The 21,042-nt window shown below is 44.8% G+C and overlaps 1 protein-coding gene across 1 annotated transcript in view; it reads right to left on the bottom strand.

Moving 5' to 3' along the window:
- The window catches only part of lrp1bb (low density lipoprotein receptor-related protein 1Bb), a gene marked incomplete at its 5' end in the record, with an annotated part of 1,188,884 nt that overhangs the window by 818,425 nt on the left and 349,417 nt on the right, over positions 1 to 21,042 (bottom strand). Inside the window, 2 exon segments of the mRNA XM_084314368.1 lie at positions 7,962 to 8,124; positions 13,507 to 13,764. Of these exon segments, the coding sequence (XP_084170494.1) occupies positions 7,962 to 8,124; positions 13,507 to 13,764 (421 nt within the window).

Genomic DNA, 21,042 nt, shown 5'->3' with positions numbered 1-21,042 from the left:
CATGCTACAGAAACTTCAAAGCAACCGCAACACAACATCGACAAAGCAACGGTGTTGCAGACATTCTGCCTTTATGCTTCTGCAACATCGACGCGCAAAGTTAGTTTAACTAAAGTTAGTTTAGGTTCGTGTTAACGTTAGATAATGTACAAAATAAACGTATTTCCGGTGCTTTTAGACGTCGCTCTTTTATTTTGAAATCCCCTGACCGGAAGTGTTATAGTGTCTGTTGCTAGCAGCTTAACTTCTGTCGCCCGTTTCTGTGCTTTTCGAGCTAACGTAACATTAGTCTCCAACGGAGAGGAGAGAAAGATCTCGGCTCACATGCAGCTCAAACTACCTGTTGGAATAAATTAATTGATTGATGTTTAACTTGTCCCTGTGTGTGTCCAGTCATTTCGACTAGCAAACGTTGTATTTAACGTTACCTCAGGATACCATTGTATTTAGTTGGTTAGCTATGTAGCTAATGTGGATAGCATTTTGAATAGCACCAATGCTAGCTGGCTGGCTACAGCTTTATTTACTAAATTATGGAGGCTTTTTAATCGTCAAGGTAAGAGAGGATTTGTCATGATCAACTGAAGGCATATGCTATGGAACAATATGTGCTTGGGTTTTCAGAAAAAGGCCAGCTATGTGACGCTAATTATTTAGCATCAACGCTGGCTGGTTACAACAATGGAGGATGGTATTCTCTGCGGGACCAAAATTATTCTATGACAGCCCCGCCCCCATTCGCTAACCAACCAATCACTGCTACGCAATATCAACGCAACGGTTGTTTAGATTAGATTTGGGTGAAAGGTACGCAACATCCTCGCAACACAGTCTACAAGACCCTCTGCAACAAACGCGTTGAAATCGCGCTGATGTTGTGTTGAAGTTGCTTTGAAGTTGCTGTAGCATGTAGAGGCCTACACACACATGCACGTGAACGTTGGAGTGTGTACAATGATGGAAATTAAATCAAATAATATAGTTGCCATTGCCCAATGTAAACAATATCCATGTGAAAAAAGCTCCTTGGGCGGCTGTGAACATACACAGAAAACATTAGTCTGATCTGCCCAGCAGCGCCTATGCGAGATTAGTTAGAGTCTGTCTTGCAGACAAACAGACATGACCGAAAACATCATCTCCCCTGGTGCATTCACGCCCACGGAGATGATTAAAGGACACATTGATGATGCATTGCATGGCATGTCTGACAGTAAACATTCAGCATTAGTTGTCGAAGACATGTAAGAGAGAAACATTTCAGATCAATGGTTCCCTAAAAGCTGCAGAAACATTGCACCTGCTCTTCACCGCACTTTTGACCCAAAATGATAGGGCGCATACTTCATACTTCAGTATGCACGGTGGTGCCTCACACACTGATGCTTCACAGCAAGAAGGTCCTGGGTTTGAATCCCGCTTGCGGACCAGGTTGCTGGGTTGCCAGGTAGCCAGGCGGGGTATATCCCGGGGCTTTCTGTGTGGAGTTTGCATGTTCTCCCCGTGCTCACAAGGGTTTCCCTCCAGACTAAAAGGGTTAAACCCAATGGAAAAACATGCAGTTTGTCACGTCCCTGACGAAGACCGACAGGAGCACTTGGATTATCTGCTCCTGGCTGCCCTTTGGGGGGAGGACGACGCGATGGGTCAAGCGCAGAGAGTACATTTCATTGGCGACCCAAAAGAAAAAGGGTGTGTGTTCCTATGTGTGTCGCACATCTTGCATGTGTGTGTTCGCTGCATGACAATGTGTGTGTGTGTGCTACAAATAGGGCCCATACTGTACCTCAACCTCACCCAGCACGTCACTTTCCCCATCCATGTCAAAGGCCATATCCTTGACCAGGTCTGCTCTGTCAATCCACCAGTATTCAACATCCATTGATTCACCTCCATTTCCTCTGTCAAATCACAATACCGCATCCAGTTCAATATTTTATCCCCAGCCCCACATCCACACCTTTCCAAAATAACCTTCCAAAATACAAAATCAATTTCCTCCCACTCTCAGATCAACTCTCTCCAATGCTCTCCCCCTGAAACCAGCCCTCACCTCACCCGATGATCAATGCCAAATAACCTCAACACCGCCCTGAGTCTGCCTCCCTCAACACACTGGCCCCTCTCAAAACTAAAACCATCTCCTTCAACACCTGTGCACCCTGGTTCACACCTGAGCTCTGCACAATGAAACAGACTCGCCGCTAACTGGAACGACTCACTCAAGAAAACATAACTCACTGTCCACCAAGAAACCTACAAACTCCACCTCTCTCCGCTTACAAAGATGCCCTCGCATGACTCCAGCCGTAACCCCCATGTCTACAGTGATCAACCTCCTCAAAACCCCATACCGACACCCTCTCCATCTCTACCCCTGAACAATGCAACTCATTCCTTCAATGTTTGGCAGACAAAACCACTATTAATAAATCACTGTCCCCTGTGTCTGACGGACCCAGCAGCCCCTATTCCAGCCCCTCTTCTCTCCATCCCTCTTGACACATAGATTATGTGGTGAAAAAGGCGAAACAGCGCCTCTATCACCTGAGACAGCTAAGGAAGTTCGGAGTCGGGGAAGATACTCCACTCCTTCTACTCCGGGGCTGTAGAGAGCATTCTGACTGGAAACATCGCTGCCTGGTTTGGAAACAGCACGGCACAGGACAGGAAGGCACTCCAGAGAGTGGTGCGCTCAGCTGAGCGTACTACGGGTATTGCACTACCACCCCTGCAGGACTTATATAAAAGGACAGGAGGTGCAAATCCAGAGCCTGCATAATTATGAAAGACCCTCACCACCCCAACAACAGCCTGTTCAAGCTGCTGCGTTCAGGCAAGCGCCTATACGGTCACACGCTGCAAGGACAGAGAGACTCCAACTCAGCTTCTTCCCCCAGGCCATCAGAACACTGAACACTGAACTCTCCACTCACAAATACACATGAGCACACACACACACACAGACACACACACACACACACACACACATGCACACACACACACACACACACACACACACACACACACACACACACACACACACACACACACACACACACACACACACACACACACACACACACACACACACACACACACACACACACACACACACACACACACACACAGTTGCATAGTAGATAATAGTGTATATAAGAACCAGTTTCTCAGGAACCCAGCATGTCTTTTTTTTACCATGCATATCTTGTGTCTTATCTATTTAATTTTTTCTATGCCTATTTTATTCTATTTTATTATTGTATTTTGTACAATCAATGCGGGCAACACCACCCGCATTTCACTGTATGCCCTGGTATGTATGTGACAAATAAACCTCTTGATTCTTGATTCTTGTGTAAACTGATCAGCTCATCCAAACCCACAACCTGCTCCCTCGACCGCCTCCCCACCCCCCTGCTGAAGGCACGCATGCCTGTCCCATGCCCCTACCTCACCAACCTCTTCAACTCCTCACTGTCCCATGGAATTTCCCCCTCCGTCTTCACCACATTCCTCCAAAAACCTGGTCTCGATCCATTCTGCGTCAAGCCACTCTCCACTCTCCCCTTCCTCTCAACGACCCTGGAACGCCTTGACGCCACACGACTCCAAACCCACCTGCACTCCAATTACCTATTTGAACCCCTCCAGTCTGGTTTTTGCCCACTTCACTCCACAGCACAGAAACTCCACTCCTGAAAATACTCAATGACCTCCCAGTGGCGGCCGGTGGGTTTCGCCACTAGGGGGCGCTATACCAAACATTTTTTGCAAAATGCAAACATGTACAGTACAGTACCACGCAACACTCATTGCCAGACGTGAGCGATTCGACTCACGCTCACGGCAATGAATCGGCTCTTATGAACGAGTCGCTCAGCTGTTACTACAACAACACACAACCAGTCAAATAAAGTATAGTCTAGACTCTAATTCACAACTTGAAACACAATATATAAATAGAAAAGTTAGAAACAAAACTCGCCCGTCTACAAACACAGGCAGATCTCTCCCTCTCTCCTTCTCTCTCTCACACACAGCGCGACGTGGAATCGATTCGTTACACAATCAGACCTATTATATACCAAGAATAACTTCAGTATGAGTACAGGGCTGTACACATATTTTGCATATTGTTAAACGAGCCAAGGCTAGCTATTAAACTATCGATATGAATCGAAAATCTGGGACCCTGATGTAAACAAGACAAACGTCTTTCTCTGGTCTGCATCCCCTTAACAATTGTGTGTATTGAGCCGTACTGTATTGTACCCATTCTGCAATCTGTTAATAAAGTTCTCATTCATTCATTCAAACATAGACGATCTCTCTGTCTCTCGGATCAATCAAATCAAATAATTAACACATGTATGTTGTCATTTTAAACAACTCACCATTCATTCATTATGCATCAGCAGCATCAGAGAGCATTTTAGTAGTTACATTTTCAACAAGATTGCTGCTATTTAAACACTTCATGGAAACGGGGTAACGTTAACCTTATGTCGACTGTAGTATTGTATGACCTCGACATAACGTTTAAATGTATGTTGTCATTTTAAACAACTCACCATTCATTCATTATGCATCAGCAGCAACACAAACACGCACAGCTCTCTCTCTCTCTCTCTCGCTCTCTCTCTCTCTCTCTCTCGCTCTCTCTCTCTCTCACTCTCTCTCAGATGATGTCAGAACCATTCAATAATAAACACATTTGTAAAGCTCGTTATTTTAAACAAGTTACCATTCATTGTCTGAGTGGTTATGTCCCACATGCAGCGAAATTAGAGAGAGAGAGAGAGAGAGAGAGAGAGAGAGAGAGACAGAGAGAGAGAGAGAGAGAGAGAGAGCGAGAGAGCGAGAGCATTTTACTAGTAAAGTTACATTTTCAACAAGATTGCTGCTATTTAAACACTTCATGGAAACAGGGTAACGTTAACCTTATGTCGACTGTAGTATTGTATGACCTCGACATAACGTTTAAACGTTAACTTTACTCCGTTTCCATGCAGGAATTATAAAAGTGGCCGGCTAACGGAGCTAACAGCTAGCAGTACTGTAACGTTACATTATGCGGCATCAGTAGACAACGTATCATGTATTAAACTAGAGTTAAGATCGCTAATCTACCTTGTTGTTGGCTTGTTGTTGTTGATAAAGTATATCCACTCCATGGCATTGTCCATCCAGCCTGTGTTGATGTCCATCCATTGTCCATACATGTCCCTCCATGACTGCATCCATATTATAGCTTGCAAGCTGTGTGAGTGAAGAGCTGTGCATTTGTCCATGTCCGCCTCGAACAGCCTGCAAACTACCTGGCGTTCTATCGCCATGCTCTAAGACAAACTCTAACCTTAACCAACTTTGAAAGAGTGCCTAAGCTTAGCCTCAGTGTAGTTACTTGCTGTTGTTGTTGACGAGTCAACTGAACTGCTCTCTGTAAGCCAACCCGAGAAATGCGGCTATGGAAAAAAACTGGCATCGCGTCGGCCAATCAGAGAGCGTCTCCACGAAATGCGTCTATGGAAAATTCTTCACGGAAGTTCACGCGGCTGGGCTAGACCGCTTCAAATAGCGCTCGGATTCCAACATAATAGTCATATTTCAACGCACAACGCCGCATGCACTGATTGGCTGTGACGGAGACAGCGATCAAACTGTGACGCGCAGTCAGAGCGCTATCGCTTCTTGCCCGGGCGAGAAATACGAAAAAATAAAAAAAAACGTCACTTCCTGCCCATGAAAACGCTGTTTTTTTAATTTAGATAATAACGTTATATTGTGCATTGGAAATACAAACATACTTAAAACGAGTAAATATGATTCATTTTAAACATGTTTATATTATTTATAGGGCTATAAAACAAAAAACAAATTTTTTTTTTTTTTCTTATTCTCTCATTTAACAGGTGGTTCGGCGCCCATAGCGCCACCAGTGGCGAGCCGCCACTGTGACCTCCTCACCTCTGCTGACACCAGAGCCCTTGACACCCATGCAACACTAGACATGTTTTGCGAAACATTAAATATCGTTGGAACTGTTTGTGATAAAAGCTTTTTTTTTGTTATTGTATCTGAATCGGGCGAATCTCTTCTTTCCGCCTACATTGAGAGTATCTCTCTATGTCACCCACATAGTTTGGCTGAGTGCATAAGTTCGACTTAGAATTTACAAACATTTTTAAATACAGATCCAGCACTGAAAAACCAAACCTCTACTGCGCCTCTACCACTCCTTCACCAGTCCACTCCAAACTGATTTTGTGACTCCTATTGTTCTGGACCGGGCCAGATTTCACACCTCCACTGCCTCCCACAGCCAAATTTGTATTCGTCCCAAACGCCCCAGCTCCATCCGATTCCTTAGCTTTGTAACCCTTTAGTGAATTTAGTGAAGCCTGTCAACTTCGAGAGGATGTAATCAGAGCCAGCCTAATTGGACCACATACCACTTTAACCTTTAGAGGTCATGGTTCGAGGGTCAAACGCTCCCAAGCACTGGAATACACAAACGTCAAATAGAATGTGTCACTTTACTTTTGACAATTTAACACACTCAATATCAAATACTTTACTCAAGCCAGCCATTACGTCTACAAAAGTACTATTTTATCGGAGTATTTGTACTTGTGTATAACAGTGTACTTCTTCTACCACTGGATTCGTGCTTCCAGCAGAGACAAGACTCCTACAAATAACTGAACATCCCACAGGCACCTCTGTGGGAAGGGGGGGGGGGGGGGGGGGGGGGTGGAAATCAGTGCATACTAATCACAGTCTCTAGACAGTTGGGGATGTCTCCACCATCCGCTCTGCTCTCCAGCAAATTACACACAGATGAAACAGATGAAGCGATAAGCGGTGGGCAGAGATGGGGAGTCACAGATTACAGGTGATGGGTTGTAATGTAATTACAAAACAAATTTGAAACTGTAATCTATTCACCCTGCCCCCCCCCCCCAGTTCAGGGATCCCACCGGCAACCTTCCGGTCAGACGCCCACCTCTCCATCCTTTTTTTTTTTTTTTCACTTTTTTCTCCTCCATTTTTCTATTTTTCTCCCATCCCAATTTAGCCGTGCCAATTCTCCCCTCCCCTGTCTTTATCGTTGCTCGCATGTGCCCCCCACTGGCCGGTCGTATGGAGGATAGAAGCCTTGCGTCACATGTCCCCTCCGATACATGTGGAGGCAGCCAGTCACATCTTTTCACCTGCCAGCGCGGACTCTCATTGGCGAGGAGTAACGTGTGGGAGGCTCACACTGCCATTTTCCTGTCTCTGCTGTGCAGGCGCCCCCTGACCGACCTGTAGGAGTCGCTGTCCACAACGTCCAGATTACCGCCCATCGACTTCCCACCCGCTAACTCTGCCAATTGAGTTAGTATGACGGCCGGCCCAAGCCGGAGGCAACGCCGACAGCCGGATTCGATACCGGTGTCTCTTGCGTTGGTGACGAGCTTCAATGTCCGCTGCGCCACCCAGCCGCCGCCACCTCTCCATCCTTTTTAGGCTATATTGCTCCCTGCATATGACTGTGAATAATAAATGTGTGTACAGTGCATAAATTGAACAAATTGTTCATTTAACAGCATATTCTGTGCGATTGTTCAAGACCAGCGGACCAAAAGTGAACTGAAGATAATCACATTACAACTCGCCGAGCTTCGGTATATTCCAGTGTATGACATTAGTATAAAATAAATACCTAATATGCAATGAATTACATTTTGAAAGCAACCTTACCAAATGCTAGGGGACGGACGGGAGGTGAATTTAAATCCTCTCATCATAACTCAACTCACATTCCTCCGCCTCCTCCAACGACCGGACATTCAGATGATAAAAATGATTTTCCCACATAAAGACACACGATGATAAATGGGCTATGGAGCCTGACAGGCTCCTCCTGCACTGTGTGGGCCAGGGCTCTCTCTGTGTGTGTGTGCACCACTCACCCCATGAGGGGATCCACCGCTATTCCTTTGGGATTCCAGAGGTCCAGATCCAGGATGGTGACGCATGTGTCGCCGCCACGGTCGCAGACAAATATCCTGTCACTGACTCGGTCCACGAAGTAGACGTTTCCCGTGAGCCAGTCGATGGCCATGTGCTCCACGTCTACAAGGGGGGGAGACACCAGGGATGGGGGGGGGGGCGTTAGGTCTTTCGTGTGACACAGAAATCCGAAACCACTTTTTATTATTCTGTCAGACACAGTGAAAGAATGGACAGGGATTTGTGCTGTGGGGCCACTTTGGGCTGCGGTCCATGTGTGAAAGGTGCTATATAACCAAATGATACAGCGATTAGCTCCATTACAGACTGCTTACTGGCAATAAATAAATGGATGAGTAAGAACTTCCTGAAACTAAACGAGAACAAAACTGAAATTCTAATTATCGGCTCCAAAACTAAAAAAGAAACATTAATAAAGAACCTGGGGGGACTAACCCCTTGGATCAAATCTGAGGTCACTAGTCTTGGGGTTATCATAGATTCAGAACTGAACTTCAATTCTCATATTAGCAAAGTGACGAAAACATCGTTCTTCCATCTCAGAAATATAGCAAAAGTACGACCATTTATTAATCAGAACGATGCTGAGAAGCTAATTCATGCATTCATATCTAGCCGGTTAGACTACTGTAATGCACTTTTCACAGGTCTCCCTAAGAAAACCACAGAGAGGCTTCAGCTAATCCAAAACTCTGCAGCCCGACTGCTAACTAGAACCAAAAGGAGAGAGCACATTAGTCCAGTCCTAGCCGCTTTACACTGGCTTCCTGTAACATTTAGAATTGACTTTAAGGTCCTTCTCCTTACATACAAAGCTCTAAATGGACAGGGACCTAGCTACATCGCCAACACTCTAATAAATTACACACCAGCAAGAACACTGCGATCATCAGCTGCTGGACTACTAGAGGCTCCCAGAAGCAGTCAAAAGAGGATCGGTAATGCAGCCTTTATCAACTATGCCCCAAAACTATGGAACAAACTACCCCAAAACATCAGGGAAGCCAACTCGCTAGACATCTTTAAAAGACAGCTTAAAACCTATCTCTTTGCTCAGGCATTTCACTGATAGATATCTGCTATATATATATCCCCAAGCATACCCCACATTTAGCATAAAACGCCTGACAATTGCATACCCAAAGTAATTTGTGATTTATTATACTTTATACTTATAGCACACAGTTTGTTGCATTAATGGGATTATAAAGCAACAAAAAGAAAAAAATTTACTTTTTAATTGCTGTTTTTACCTGTTATAACAAAGGAAAACCTCAAACTCTTATGAAGAGGAGACAAAATACTGGCTGTGTAGACCTATTTTTTTATAAAACACAGAAGAGGAGACAAAACACTGGTGTCTGTAGACCGACTTTGAAATAAAACCCTGAACTATTCAGGTATATTTGAGTCCTTCCCTTATTTGTGGAACATTTATAAAATAGAAAGTAGTCCACTTTGAAAAAAGAATACCATGTGTAGACCTACTTTGAAATAAAACACAGAAAAGGAGAAAAAACACTGGCATCTGTAGACCTACTTTGAAATAAAACCCTGAACTATGCAGCTCTATTAGAGTCCCTTATTTGTGGAAAATCTATAAAATAAAAAGTAGTCATTGTTCGCAAATTTCGCACCACATATCAGGCATACAGGTAAGCCTTTTGTTGACTAAATATCTTAGTTGATGAAATATTTTTTCATTTCAGTGTCACAGTATGACATCGATCTCCAAAATAAGAAAAAAAAAGTAAAATAAAAGGGTAACACATTTTTTTTTTGGGCCAGGGAGCCGCAGCTGATTGGCTAAAGAGCCGCATGCGGCCTCGAGGCCGCAGGTTGCCGACCCCTGGCCTAACTACTCGCTCAATACACTCGCTCAATATACTAAAACTAACTATCACTCAACTCACTGTCACTCAACTAGACTAAATATAGCCTATATAACCGATTTTTACAGCCTAACGTTAATATAGAGAGATGAAAACAATACGTTATTTATATATTGATGTGATGTCGATTGATATGAATAGCGCGTTACGTTAATATAGAGAGATGAAAACAATACGAGGAAATGGGCTACGTTAATATAGAGATGAAAACAATACGAGGAAATGGGCGAGGACTATTGATGTGAGAGATGAAAACAATACGTTATTTATATATTGATGTGATGTCGATTGATATGAATAGCGCGTTACGTTAATATAGAGAGATGAACGCGATAATATAGAGAGATGAAAACAATACGAGGAAATGGGCGAAGACTTGGGCTGTGGAACTGAAAGCTAGGCGCAACGCGATTGGGCGCTGAGAGAAGCGTCAGTGGCCAATCAGGCCGCGTAAACCGAACGCGGAAGGACAACTGCCTTGGGGAAAGTATTCACGTGTACCGCACTCCTCCAGGGGGAATGATATGCAGAGCTGTCTCTACACCTTGTTGTACGTCTCAGCCTGCTAAACGGCTCTGCCCAAGAGAGCCTGTGCGGGGTCTGCTCATCCGCGACCAAAATTAGTATGAAAGAATATGCGTTTATAAGTTGAAATGGGTGTATACAGAGTATCACAAATAACCAGAAGTTTATTAAGCTTGTCTGAACATTCATGAGTTATGCAGTTATCAGAAAAGTATACATATATTCTGCGTAAGGAAACCATTTAGCTTTATGGCTGCGTTCATCGTCGTTTCCATGGATACAGTGCAGTAACACTGTGAAATTTAATTTGTTAATAAAAAGTGTATGTTTTTATTTATAAAAGAAACTAAATAATATGGGGTGAAGAATAATATAATATTATGTATTCAATATGTTAAGAACACAAGTATAGGAAGCTCTCTGCATAGGAGAATGACAATTATTATGTGATCAGTTGCCTGCTTTGTATGTCTGGTTCTGATGTAAAAAAAGGTTTTATCTGAAAACCTAAAACAAAGCCTAAAATATAACACCCCTATGCTATACATTCAAACTGGGAACGAAAATGTTTGGTTATGTGCATAGTAGGGGTGTAATGATGCATCGATTAATCAAAATGCATCGATTCTAATGTGATGATTCAACTGCATCGATTTGAAAGTGTTAGAATCGATTATAATCTAAATTAATCGAAATAAAAAAAAACTTTTTTATTTTTATCTTTTTATGTATTTTTTTGTTTGTATTGTTTTTATTGACCTATAGTCCATTCATGCTGAGTGAATCAGTTCCCCCAGCCACATTTGTGTATTTTTTGGTGAATTAACTGATAGAAAATTAATAGAAAATTAATCGAATCGAATCGTGGTCAAATGAAGAGATTTCATGATGCATTGAATCGTTGCCTGAATAATCGTAATCGAAATTAATCGCTGTGAGGTCGCATCATTACACCCCTAGTGCATAGTATTTTTTACTTTGGATTATTAAGCTATTCACTGGGCTCTGTGGATTTGCCGTTTGCCTTCAGCATGTTGGCTACTCACTCTGTTGGAGGAAGAATCTGACCTCATTCTGTTGGTGTAGCTGTCATAAGTCTTTCTGGATGGCCACACTGTCAAGACGGATGGAATTCTTCCTCCAGTATATATTGAGTGTAAAAGCTCTGGTGCTGTATATCAGCATGTAGACTTAAAAAAGAACACCCATCCATAGGCTACATACTGAGACGCACATCACAATTATAGTCCGAGTTGGATGACTAGTATTATCATAGACAATAGCCTTAGAAGAAGAAGATTATTCTGTCAATGTACACAAGGCAATTCAAATGTGTATTTTCGCATATCCCTCCTAGTTACACATCCCTCCTAGAGACACATACACACAGTCCTCATATCCCTCCTAGTCACACATACACACAGTCCTCATATCCCTCCTAGAGACACATACACACAGTCCTCATATCCCTCCTAGAGACATATACACACAGTCCTCATATCCTTCCTAGTCACACATACACACAGTCATCATGTCCAGTTACACATACACACAGTCCTCATATCCCTCCTAGTTACACATACACACAGTCCTCATATCCCTCCTAGAGACACATACACACAGTCCTCATATCCTTCCTAGTCACACATACACACAGACACAGTCATCATGTCCAGTTACACATAGTCCTCATATCCCCTCCTAGTTACACATACACACAGTCCTCATATCCCTAGTAGTTACACATACACACAGTCCTCATATCCCTCCTAGTTACACATACACACAGTCCTCATATCCCTCCTAGTTACACATACACATAGTCCTCATATCCCTCCTAGTTACACATACACACAGTCCTCATATCCCTCCTAGTTACACACACACACAGTCCTCATATCCCTTCTAGTTACACATACACACAGTCCTCATATCCCTCCTAGAGACACATGCACACAGTCCTCATATCCCTCCTAGAGACACATACACACAGTCATCATATCCCTCCTAATTACACATACACACAGTCCTCATACCCCTCCTAGTTACACATACACACAGTCCTCATGTCCAGTTACACATACACACAGTCCTCATATCCCTCCTAATTACACATACACATGGTTAGTGGCCAGCCTCTTTACCTCTAGTCTAGGCCATCCCGCCTCCATACAGTGTTACTGAATAACACTATTATTGAAGGACCCGGCCCTTGTTAAAGGGATGTTTATGAAATGTAGTGGACATCAGGAGGACACAGTATATCCGGATGAAGGTCATGTAGCACTGAAAGCTCAGTGAAAACGGTTGGCAGTGATGAAGAGTGTGGAAGCTGTGTTCATTGAACCCCTTCGTGCAGAGGCTGAATTAGGTCTATTTCCACCTGGTTCTGTATGGTTCTATTTAATGCTTTATAACTTCAGATGTATGCAATTCCAAGTTTAGGGACCCCAGTATGCAGCACTATTCAAACACACCATTTTAGAATTGGCAAAATAACACATTTGTACTGCGTGGATTTTGCCTGTAAAGGGGAGAGTATTGCTAGTCTTGCCTCCAGCACTTTTGCCTAGTCCTCAAGTGTGTGTGTGGACGCTTTCCCAGAGTAATGTTGTGGAGAAAAACTAAGCTCCTTAGTTTGGAAATACTCAAGTAAAGTACTACTAGTACCTGTACGAAAATACAGTCTGAGTACTTGGTTATTCGCCACCCCTGTCTATCAGTGATACAGTAGCATTATAACCAAGGGGTGCTGCAAGCTGTGCTCTAACAAACTAGCTTCCTGTCAGTGGTTTCAACCAGGAGTGGCAACAAAGCTAACAAGACATTTCAACCGAAGTGCCAATGCAGACATTTTCCCCACAATGTGACATGTGCCTAATACCTATCGAAGGAAAATAACCAGAACTCAAAATTCCTTTAACTCATACCGTAGGCCTACAAACTAGACACCACATCCTGAGAATGACAGTTTGTTCAATGACCGGTGAGAGAGAGAGCAAGAGAGAATAAGAGAAAGGGAGGAATCAACAAAGAGACACTGTCTGTAAAACTGCAGCCAACGTACTTTGCAAACTTTGTAACGTTTTGACTTCCTGTTCCTGTGTAAAGCCACGCAGATTCCTCATCTTAGCGCAGAAGAGCCGTCCCACGGACTCTGTGGTCAGAACCCAGCATGCCGTCTCCTCACTGTGCCGGAAGTCCAGTGCCAGGCTGCCGTTAGCGTCCAGCGACCGCAGGGGCTGCAGTCCCGATCCATTCAGCTGCGAGGCGACGATGCGTTGCGAACTCCCAATGAGAAGCACCGGAGGGCTGTCGCCGGGATCTGAAGCAGACAAGAGATTTAAAAAAAAAAATACATGTCGATATGTAATATATGGATTCATTATTAACACTGCAGTTAATACATTAGACATGATTAAGTCAGAGGGGAAACATAAAGGCCGATATTATCTCTGGTTGTGAGAGGGGACAACATTGGAGCATGTTTACATGTGCACAGTACTGGTTTAGGTCTTAACTCTTTGGACGCCAGACCCGAGGATAGTCGGGTTATCTCGCCGACCGCTCAGCGCCAGACCCAAGTATAGTCGGGTTTTCATTGTTATTTCTTTTATTCGATATTTCCTTTCATTACAGGCACACAGACTCGGGGTTAACATGGGGAATCATCCTGAGAATGCCAAAGTGCAATACCGGCCGCATACACCCAGGTGGCAGTATCGAGCACCCTTTGAAACATTATATCTTGGCCTGTGCGTCGATCAAATGTCTCCGGGCACACTTTTCTTTGTCAGGCGAGCGGGTATCCCGATCGCATTGAGAAGCGCCAAATGCCTCCGATGCATTTGTTGTGGTGGATTATGTTGGCGACACGATGGACACCAGTACTTGGACTCGCGATCAGACAATTGGAATATTCTTTTTGGGGTACCTCCTAGTGAAGGTAAGGACTAAATTATATCAATCCTGCTTTGATCCAACCATGATTTGACCTCGATCACAACATGCGTGTGTAACGTTACTCCACAACGTATGCCGTTGGTGACGATCAAAGCATAAAAAAAAGATCCCCCCCCATTTCATGCATTCATGATGAAACATAATACCTATTATATACATTTGATTTGGAAATAGTAGCGTGTCCAGGCGAGAAACGGCAACGCTTTTAGTGAAATTCACGTTTTGCTGCATATTGTCGTTTTCTGGGATTAGACAGGATCACTCTAAAACTATACTTATATTCACCACGGTATAACACGCGAACGTATTGATGGACAAATTCATTCTTTTTCACATATTGAACGGTAGATAGTTGATGTCAAATGGGCCATAGTATTGTATCCATAGCTATAATATAGAATATATATAGCCCTGCAAACACCACCACTTATTTCTATATTTTGGCGTGGTAGGAACTAAGATGCTCTAGGCCTCCAAGTTTCAAGTTTTCAAGTTTCTTTAATAGTTGTCATACAGAAGTACAGAATACTTTCATACAAAATGCTTCTTACTGTTACGCTCCAGAGACTGTGCTAGACAAGATAGTATCAAATAACATAGTATAGCATGTAATTTAGAAGTAGAAATTGAGGTCACAGTGTTCAGTATATACATATGTACAATGGCGCTGAATGAGTGAATTGGGATAAAGTACGTATTTGCATTTTCATATCCTGATCATTCATATCTCCATAAACACGAGTAAACAGAATATTGCTAATGTAACTCTGCAAATGATACATACAGCGGCGGCAAATGATACATTCACAGAAGGCAAATGATACACAGACGGTAAATGATACATACAGAGACGGCAAATGATACATAAACAGATGGCAAAACTTAACAGTAAATGGGATACAGTGTTTACATGCCTTGGTGGTCTGGCTATTATCACCGCATCTGTAATATCCTAGGGATATCCGTGTAGCCCATAGCCTACCACAGCACAGCAATGATGCGTGCGTGATGACGTGTTACGTATTCCAGTCATCCGATATGCAGACGCCGTTCTTGTGTGTTGTCATTGCTGCCCGGGACGTGAGAATAAACGGTAACCCAATAAGCAGTCGCCCGATTCCATCATTCCCTATAGACACTAAGAGTGACGTTTAGCGGAATATTACATGGTGCCAGAAGCCGGGTCTTTTTCGAACCCGTGCCAAGAAAGAAAAAGAGAAAGAAAGACGATATGGAGGCTGCAGCAGTACCAATGCCGACGATGCATTGGGAATCCTCAAACCTACCTGACGCATGGAAAAAATTCCGCCAGCACGTCGAGCTAATGTTTAGCGGACCGTTCAACGGCAAGACAGAGGAAATCAAATGCAGTTACCTCCTATTATGGATCGGTGAAAAGGGAAGAGACATTTTCAACACCTGGCAGTTGTCCGACGACGACAGGAAGGAGCTTAAAAGCTACTACGACAAGTATGAAGAGTACGTTATGCCAAAGGCGAATCCCATATTTGCAAGGTACAAATTTCAGGAGAAGGTCCAGGGGCCTAGCGAAAGTGTCGACCAGTTTGTTACAGAACTAAGACTGCTCGTGAATGACTGTAACTACCCCAATAGTGAGGAGATGGTTAGAGATAGAATTGTTTTCGCTACAAACTCTGTAAGGGTCCGGGAGAAGCTATTGAGCCACGGGGCAGCGCTAACGTTCGAGAAGGCCATGGACATAGCACGCTCCCACGAGCTAGCCCAGGTACAGATGAAGCTAATGATTAGCCCAGGGGCTAACGCTAGCCAGGACGTGCACGCGGTCGGCAAGAAGCCGTACGGGGCACGTACACAGCGCACAGCCATGGACAAATACAGAAGCAACAGAGAAGACTCGACAGATAACACATGTAGGAACTGTGGAAGAGAGCGCCACACGGGGTCAGAAGACTGCCCAGCTAAAGGTCGCAAATGCAATAAATGCCAGAAAGTCAACCATTTTGCAAACGTGTGCAGAAGCCGCACGGACGTGCACGGCAAGAGGAAGGACGTGCACGAGGTAGCAGAGGAATGTGCATGTGCGCAACAGGATGACGAATGGTTTGTGGACTCCATCGTAACTGAGCACGCAGATACGAAGCGGGAACAGGCGTTCGCTGAGTTGGAGGTTGGTAAAGTAAACAAGCACAAAATAAAGTTTAAAATTGACACTGGTGCACAAGCGAACGTAATGCCAACAGCAACCTTCCACCAGATGTACGGTAAAGTGACACTAGGCCCACCATCCAGCCGACTCTCAGGTTATGGTGGCCATGCTCTCAAGGTAGAGGGGTCATGCAAACTCACATGCAAGCATAAAGAAAATGTGCAAATGTTGGATTTTGATGTTGTGACCACTAATTCCCCCCCTGTATTGAGTTTAAGAGCATGCCTAGATCTGAACTTAGTAAAATTGATACACATTGTTGATGCACAGGTAGAGGACCCTGTTAACGTCAGGCAGGAGTTTCCAGATGTGTTTCAGGGCATCGGGTTATTCCCAGGGGAATGCAGTATCAGCATAGACCCAGCGGCTACGCCAGTCATATACCCCCCCAGGCGCATCCCATACGCTCTCTGTGGGCGTCTCAAAGAGGAACTGGACAACATGGAAAAGTCAAACGTCATAAAGAAGGTGACAGAACCCACAGAATGGGTCAGCGCCCTCGTCGTTGTGGAAAGACGCGACGGTAGGCTACGAGTGTGTTTGGACCCCCGAGACCTCAACAGGGCGATCCAGAGACCACACTACCCGCTCCCAACATTGGACGACATAACCCCAAGGCTCGCCGGAGCGAAGTACTTCAGTGTACTCGACGCAAGATCGGGCTACTGGGCGATCAAACTGACTGAACAATCATCAAAGTTAACTACTTTCAACACGGTGCACGGAAGGTACAGGTTCCTACGGCTCCCATTTGGGATCATCTCAGCGCAGGATGAGTTCCAGAGGCGGATCGATGACACATATGAAGGACTGTCGGGTGTGTCCGCCATCGTGGATGACGTGTTGGTCTACGGCCACACCAGAGCCGAGCATGATGCCAACCTGCGCGCCATGCTACAAAGGACAAGGGAAAGAGGGGTGAAACTCAATCCAGACAAGAGTGTCATCTGTGTGACCGAGGTAAGCTACTTCGGTCACAGACTGACACAGGAAGGCATTCGACCAGACCCAGACAAGGTCAAAGCGATCAGGGAGATGGAGCCGCCAAAGAACAAGGCTGAGCTGGAAACTATCTTAGGAATGGTCACATACCTCTCAAAGTTTGCTCCAGGACTGTCCGACGTGAACGCGCCACTGTGCCAACTCGTGAAGGAAAGCAGTGAATTCCAGTGGGACCCTGTGCACGACCAAGCGTTCCAACAGATGAAAGAACTCATAACCCGTGAGCCGGGCCCCGTCCTCACATACTTCGACCACACCAAACCTGTGAGACTCCAGGTCGACGCCTCAAAAAGCGGACTAGGCGCAGTCTTACTGCAGGACGGTAAGCCAGTCGCGTACGCATCTAAAGCTCTGAACAAGACCGAAGAGAACTATGCGCAAATAGAAAAGGAGCTGTACACTGTCCTTTTCGGATGCAAGAGGTTCCACCAGTACCTGTATGGTCGACAGGTAGTGGTAGAGTCAGACCACAAGCCACTCGAGGCGATCCTCAGAAAATCCCTCGCCGCTGCGCCGCCGCGTTTGCAACGCATGATACTGCAGCTCCAAAGGTATGACATCGTCATTATGCACCGCCCAGGGAAAGACATTCCAGTGGCGGACACCCTGTCGAGAAAGTCTATCACCTACCACGACCGCACACTAAGTGAGGGTATGGACACACAAGTACACACAGTCCTGAGCACCCTGCCTGTGAGCGACAACAAAATGACTGAGATCAAAGCAGCCACCGCCCAAGACCAACAGCTCATCACCCTAAGACAGATCTGCGAGTCAGGATGGCCTGAGACACGAAAGATGTGTCCACCCAGTGTTGCCGACTACTGGAACCACAGGGACGAGATCACAGTGATGGACGACGTCCTCTTTAAGGGTGAGAAGATTATCGTGCCACACACGCTGAGACAGGACATGTTAACACGCATACACATAGGCCACAAGGGTATAGAAAAGTCTAAAGAGAGGGCGAGGAATGTGCTATTTTGGCCTGGAATGGGTAGACAAATAGAGGAAATGGTAGGCTCATGCAGCACATGTCAACAGTATCGTAGCTCCAACCCCAAAGAGCCAATGATATCTCATCAGATACCTGACCGACCATGGCAGACCGTCGCCACAGACCTCTTTACATTACATGGAGAGGACTACATAGTCACAGTAGACTATTATAGCAGGTACATTGAGGTAGACAAACTACGCAGCACCACTACATCAGCCGTAGTGCGAATGCTCAAAGCCCAGTTCGCAAGGCTAGGCATACCAGAAACCGTAGTCAGTGATAACGGCCCATGCTATAGCTCCAGTGAATTTAAGACATTCGCACAGGACTGGGACTTTAGACATGTAACTAGCAGCCCTACTTACGCCCAGAGCAATGGCCTCGCAGAGAAGGGAGTCCAGATTGCAAAGTCACTGTTAGAGAAGGCTAGAGTAGACAACAAGGACCCATACTTGAGTCTGTTAGAATATAGAAATACACCAGTTGACAACCTCAAGTCACCCGCACAACTGCTCATGAGCAGACGCCTACGCTCTATCCTCCCCACCACCAGTCAGCAGCTACGACCACAGGTTGTAAACCAGAGCACAGTGCACGCCAAGAGAGAACTATGCCAACAAAGACAGAAATATTACTATGATCGGACAGCAAGACCGTTGCCGACTCTGCAGGACGGAGAGGCCGTCCGTTTCCAACAGAATAATGGGCAATGGAAGCCCGCCACTGTCATTCAACCAGCAGGCGCTGAAAGGTCTTACCACGTTCGTACTGATGAAGGCCAGGAATACAGGCGCAACAGACGTCACCTGTTACAGACAAAAGAGGCTGACCAAGGTACCCACCGAACAATGGCACAGGAGGCCAACACCCAGCCCCAGCAGCCGGAGATGGCATCACCGGAATGTCCACCACCTGAAGGTCCAGATGAACATTCTAAGTGCATCACTACCAGATCTGGTCGCGTCGTTAAGCCAAGAGTAAAGCTTGACATTTAAGATCCTAAGACCCTACTCAGTGGACCCTGAATCATTACGGCCACGTGAAAGTGAAATACATGTAAAAAAAAAAAAAAAAAAAAAAGGAGAGAGGAGGAGATATTGTAATTACTGTAATTATCATAATAATTGACATGTCTTGAGACCGTTTTTCTACTTATATTGTTTAAGTATACCGTTTCTGCCTATATTGTTTGAATATAAATAATGGTCCACAGGTGTGTGAATATAGAACAAACGGTACCGTATATTCTAAAGTAATGTTTTCAGGATTCTAGGTTGCCACCGTGAGTTTCATCTTAGGAAGGGAGATGTAATATCCTAGGGATATCTGTGTAGCCCATAGCCTACCACAGCACAGCAATGATGCGTGCGTGATGACGTGTTACGTATTCCAGTCATCCGATATGCAGACGCCGTTCTTGTGTGTTGTCATTGCTGCCCGGGACGTGAGAATAAACGGTAACCCAATAAGCAGTCGCCCGATTCCATCATTCCCTATAGACACTAAGAGTGACGTTTAGCGGAATATTACAGCATCCAAGATATCTTATTCATGTTTCACATTGTTGGGATATGAGCTAATTCTGGCTATTGTAAACAGAACCTGGCGTTTGTCATAATATCCAAATATGAATGTGCATATAAACACCCTCATTGAAGGAATTTAAAATAGAATTTGCGTTCCTATAATCTATGCATATAGTAATCTATCCATCTACATCGGACTAAACACCACCATAACAAATGCCTCACGCAGGACTGCTATTAGTAGGCCACGCATGCCATTATACCAGCCGTAGAAACAATGAAACAAAATGAGCCACATAACCGCAAGGACGCTTGGAGGACAAACAAACAAGAGTGCTTTTCAGGCCACATCACTCCCCCTCTCCCCCTTGCTGTGATATGTGCAGGGATGGAGCCCAGAGCCTAGCAAAGCTAACATAACCTGCTTTGCAAGGCCTAATTGACCATGCACGTTCCCTGCCATGGAGGTCAACCCGGGGGGAAAACCCCTGATTTATCCTGATCCCCCCCCCACACAAGTTCAAGTCCGGGGCTGCTCTCCTAATATGGGCAATAAATCAGTGTGTGTCCGCTTCTCAAAACCACTTCTCTTCAACATTATCCCTTGAAACAAGTTTTAGGAGGTAGCCATTACTCTCCCATGCTTGTTGGTCAGGCCGGGCTTTGGCCCGAGCTCTCCTGATAAAGAGTTTGTCTTCAACAAAGGCATGCTGCCTGGTGATCACCGGAGTGGTCATCGCTGTGCATGCAGCTATAAAGTCAGTCCAAATCACGCGAGACGTCAATGAAAGAACATGACACTCCAACTCATCGTCTATAGACGATAGTCAAGAAGGTCAAGGTACGATTAAAACGCTCTATATTGATCAAATTATATTTGATTATCGTTATCAATTACTGTTCTTTTAGGTAATGCTTTTTCCA

Source organism: Notolepis coatsorum, assembly GCF_963971535.1.
Source record: "Notolepis coatsorum genome assembly, chromosome: 5".
Classification (NCBI taxonomy): Eukaryota; Metazoa; Chordata; class Actinopteri; order Aulopiformes; family Paralepididae; genus Notolepis; species Notolepis coatsorum.
The sequence above is the reverse complement of the archived record's forward strand: the minus strand, read 5'-3'. Positions and strand labels throughout refer to the sequence as shown.